General features: G+C 49.8%; 2 protein-coding genes across 2 annotated transcripts; both read right to left on the bottom strand.

The window, feature by feature from the left end:
• Positions 1-251: 251 nt before the first annotated feature.
• GUITHDRAFT_149820 (hypothetical protein) lies at positions 252-629 on the bottom strand (the record flags this gene model as incomplete). Its single annotated transcript, XM_005842479.1, is given in 3 exon segments — positions 252-316; positions 329-550; positions 570-629. 2 exon segments carry the CDS (start codon positions 624-626, stop codon positions 329-331), a joined length of 279 nt encoding a protein of 92 aa, XP_005842536.1. The 3' UTR covers positions 252-316.
• Positions 630-921: 292 nt separating this feature from the next.
• On the bottom strand, positions 922-2,769 carry GUITHDRAFT_62709 (hypothetical protein; the record flags this gene model as incomplete). Its single annotated transcript, XM_005842478.1, has 1 exon — positions 922-2,769. The coding sequence occupies one exon, from the start codon at positions 2,767-2,769 to the stop codon at positions 922-924; it is 1,848 nt and encodes a 615-aa protein (XP_005842535.1).
• Between the last annotated feature and the right edge of the window lie 1,858 nt (positions 2,770-4,627).

Here is a 4,627-nt window from a genome sequence, read left to right as displayed (position 1 = left end):
CTTTGTTTCGTTCCTCCCCTCTCCTTCCTCTTTCTCTGCTTAATTCTTTTCCCATCCTTCTTCCTCACATGCATCGGTAGGTTCAGCTCACAGTGCAGTCGACGAGGTGGTGGGACGCGTCAAGCAACAAGGTGAGCCAACGAGGGGCGGCAAGTGCAGCTGACGCCTAGCAGGTGATTGTGGAGAGGAGGACGCAGCAGCAGCAGCAGCAGCAGCAGAAGGATCATAGCTATAGCATCCACGTGAAAGAGTCCGAGCAAGAAATTTTCTCCAAATCGACTTGAATAATCGAAAAGAACAACACGCTCCTGCTCCTCCTCCTCTACCTTTAGGCCCGAGTTCGGGGCAAGGCCTTGCCGGCCGCATCCTCTGGCAGCTTCTTGTGCCTGCCGTCACAGAAGGGAGCGTTGGCCGTCTGCTTGCACTGGCACAGCTTTCGCTGCTCAGTTGCCGTTGCAGTGTAGGACATGGGCTTGAACGCAGTCCCTTGGTGAGAGCCATCGCAGAACGGCTGCTTTTTGGAACGCCCGCAGGTGCACCAGTAGTAGGTCTTCCTCCTCAAGGTCCACTGGCACCGAGGACCTCATCGCACAGATAACCTTGTCCGCATCTTCGATCTCTGCCATGCTGCGTGGCAAAGCAGCGTCAGCGCTCCTTCGAGCTCAAGGGATTCCCGAGCTAATTCGCAATGGGACATCCTTCCTCAATCATCACGGCGTTCTCGTTGGACCGCCCTAGGAATGTCCACATTGGAGCTCTTTGTAACATGTCTCTTCCCTCTCCTTCTCTCTTCGAGCAGAGCAGCAGTTATTGCTCCAGCTGGAGGAGAACAGATGCTCTATAATATGATCAAGTCGCACCGCAACAGGCCGGGCGAGGAGTCCGCGGACTCCCACCTCCTTCGCTCTCGATCTCGCGGATCTACCTTCGCGGTCCTGAGTCCATCCCGACAACATTAGCATCAATCTCCTCCTGGCTGTATGCCCACCCGTACTTTGTAAGTATGTCTTTGTTTTCCACATGTCTCACTGCGAAGTTGTAGAGGTTCTCCTTCTTAACGATAAACACAATCCTCACCTCCCAGTTCCCCTCTGGCTCAACGCCCAAAGAATCCAGGCACTCAGACATGTATCGCAGTTTGAGGTCATGTGTCTCCGCAATGGTCACTTGCACGAAACACACCGACGTCTTGTTCCAGTCCACGATCACTGCATCGTAGCCTCCTTGATTCCATTTCAATGGCTTCAGGCACATCCGCGTCATCCCATTCCTCCGAGCCTCGTCGATTTCGCTTGTGCCCAGATATTTCACATCGTACAAACCCCAGCGGTCCCATTTCTCTGGCACGCCTGGTGGCTCTGACTCCCTCCCTGACCTGAGCAATACCTGCAGCCCTGGCTCTCGTCCTATCCGAGCAAAGAACAGCATCTCAAACAACACACCCTTAAGTGTCGGATTCGCAGCAATGCCAGAGAGCTCCTCAATCTCCCTCACAAAAGATTCTCCAAGCCTCTGTGCTAGCTCCGTGGCAACAAACCTGCTCACAGGCGTCCAGTACACTTGGCTTCCCATGCGATACTTCCCCTGTAGCCGATTGACAAACTGGTCTGAAGTATCGCCCATGCTCATGTCAATGAGCTTCTTGTAATCAGCGACACTGTCCATCGCTTGACGAAGATCGTTGATTGCTTTCTCTGTCGTATGTTCGAACATATATCGGCATGAGCCTCCAACAATCTGAAACTTCGACTCCACCTCGCTGGACCTTTTCTCTGCTTCTGTCACATCCGATTCCAAGCTCCATCCCATCACTCCAGCCACACTCACGTAGAACAACTCGTGCCTAATGGCCTCCAGGTACTCCTCCAGTGTCCACGAGTACACCATCAGCTCCTCTACTTTCTCATTTCTATCTTGCTCAGGTTTTTTCTTTGCTCGAGAAGTCATCGATGTCGTGATTACAACCCGCCGATTGGCCCGGTCCTGGTGGAGCCACAATACACATTCAGTAAGCACAGACTCATGTAACCCCTGTTGATAACCGTCCAAGGACACGAGATACTTCTTGTCGCTCTGTGTCCATTCCCGAAGAATCCTCCTCAGCCCCTTGTCAATCTCATTGCGTGTCATCTCAACAACTCTCAACACTCCTTGATCGACTTGTAGGACTTTGACTGGACCCCACTTCCACACCCGTACGCACATCACTCCCCATTTCTTGTCCTTGCTCAGCGATAGGAGGAAGGACATGGTTGTCATCGTCTTCCCCGTTCCTGGAGGGCCCAGGATCCAACCCAAACAACCGGCCTTGCACACCTTCTCCTCGATGAAACGCCACTGCTCATTGAAGCATTCCCTGCAGTAGAGCACCTCCTGTTTTGCTTGCCCGGAGCTGAACTGATCCACAAAGGATCCACCCAGACAGAAAAGATTGCCCCCCTCTTTGTGCCCAACTGTATCACAATTCCAAGCTATCTCTGTCCAGCAAATGCTGTCTTCCTCCTTCAATCCAAGCTTCTCCCGCTTGATTCTAAGCTTCTCCTTCTCCTCCTTAATCTGCTCTTGAAGCTTCTCCTCCTTGATTCTAAGCTCCTGCTTCTCCTCCTTGATCTGCTCTTGAAGCTTCTCCTCCTTGATTCTAAGCTTCTCCTTCTCCTCCTTGAGGGCTCCCTTCTCCTCTTTTAGTCTCTTTTGCTGGTCCTCAAGCGACTTCAGGACCTCCTTCCAGTACTCCTTGTTTTCTTCCCCCTGCCCATAATATTTCAGCATAGCCTCTTCCTTCTGGTTTTGAAGATTCCCCTCCTTTATTTCAAGCTTCCCCTCCTTGATTCTAAGCTCCTGCTTCTCCTCCTTGATTCCAAGCTTCTCCTTCTCCTCCTTGATTCCAAGCTTCTCCTTCTCCTCCTTGATTCCAAGCTTCTCCTTCTCCTCCTTGAGGGTTCCCTTCTCCTCTTCTAGTCTCTTTTGCTGGTCCTCAAGCGACTTCAGGACCTCCTTCCAGTACTCCTTGTTTTCTTCCCCCTGCCCATAATATTTTAGCATAGCCTCTTCCTTCTGGTTTTGAAGTTTCTCCATCTGCTCTTGAAGTTTATCCTCCTTGATTCCAAGCTTCTCCTTCTCCTCCTTGATCTGCTCTTGAAGCTTATCCTCCTTCACTTGAAGATTATCCTTCTCCTCCTTGATCTGCTCTTGAAGCTTTTCCTCCTTGATTCTAAGCTCCTGCTTCTCCTTCTTGATCTGCTCTTGAAGCTTCTCCTCCTCCTTGTCTGAGCGCAGCTGCAACCTCTTGCTCCCAACTGTGGACTCCTCCTTGTCGCTGCTATGTCGGCGTTTGGTCATTAGCGGCGCTGTGCTAGCGAAATTCCGAAAGAGCTCCTCAGAATCGTCGGGGAGGGTTTCATATTGTAGGGGCAGATTTGAAACTGAGAGATGAATGGGTGGGGGTAATCGAATGACACATAGTACGGGGTTAATGGACTAGTCTAATCCAGATATATGATGGGTGGGGGTCATTTCGGAGTAGGTGGGGGTTTGCAACGATCGCAATGGTGGCGCGTACATGGTGGGGAGGAGAGCATCCAATTTCACAGTAGCAGCACGTTGTGAGCCTGCAGAATATGTACACGTATTCAGAACTACATTTGATATTCTAATCTTAAGTGAATGATATCTTGATTGTGTGTGGTACAACATTCTGTTTTCACCATTTTTTGAGTCGCCAACTGCTGCAGATTTGCATTTAGAAGTACCATGCCGGATGATTTTGGTGTGCTGACTCACTTCTGAAGCCATGTTGATCTTGTACAAATGTATCTGAAAAGGATTTATTTATTAGCAACATCATCTTATACGATTTCACCCATGATGATCTTAGTGCTCCTATAAGCAATTTCTTCGAGACGCTGGTCCGCAGATACCAAATGGTCTCTTAAGAGGATCATTCTTGCTACAAAGTGAACAACAGAAGGTAGTGTACAAACCCTTTCCATTGCCACTTCTACAGATCCTGCATCTCACTCTTTTCGACCGCTGTGCATTCACCCCTTGTGTACTTTGTTGGATGAGCGTGGTCGTCAACAAGCATGATCCAACGGCGCTTCTGCTTCATGACTGGCATCATCCACGCTGGTATCTGTGCTATCCTGTCCTCCTCTTCTTGGGATCGATGAATCTGGACAACCTTGGTACGAATTTCTCATGAACACCAGATGACTGGGGACTTCTTTTGGTGGCATTCCAACACGGAAAATCTTGTATGCATCCACTTCAATGAACCCAAGTATCGTACAGAACATTCTGAATCTCCAGTCATGAGTTGGAACTTTTTCTTCTAGTCCCAGTCCACTCTGTCTGAGGTGATTGTGCACATCGATCACAGATGCTCTGTTGAAATATGACTTGATCATGGCTGTTCTTGGAGTTGATATCTTGTTTTTCTTCCCTGTTCCTGGCTGACCCTTCCTTCGATACCGAACTTTCAAATGGGGATCGGTTTCTTCTGTTGATCTACCATTCCCAAGTAATCAACCAAGTACCAATCGACCATCCAGTCGTGCAGGACGCAGAGAAGGTGGGAAGAGGAGGAGGGGAAGAGGAGGGGTGGGGAGGATCAATCGCTGCGTAGTTA

Source organism: Guillardia theta (genome assembly GCF_000315625.1).
Source record: "Guillardia theta CCMP2712 unplaced genomic scaffold GUITHscaffold_1, whole genome shotgun sequence".
In the NCBI taxonomy this organism is placed as follows: Eukaryota; class Cryptophyceae; order Pyrenomonadales; family Geminigeraceae; genus Guillardia; species Guillardia theta.
The sequence above is the reverse complement of the archived record's forward strand: the minus strand, read 5'-3'. Positions and strand labels throughout refer to the sequence as shown.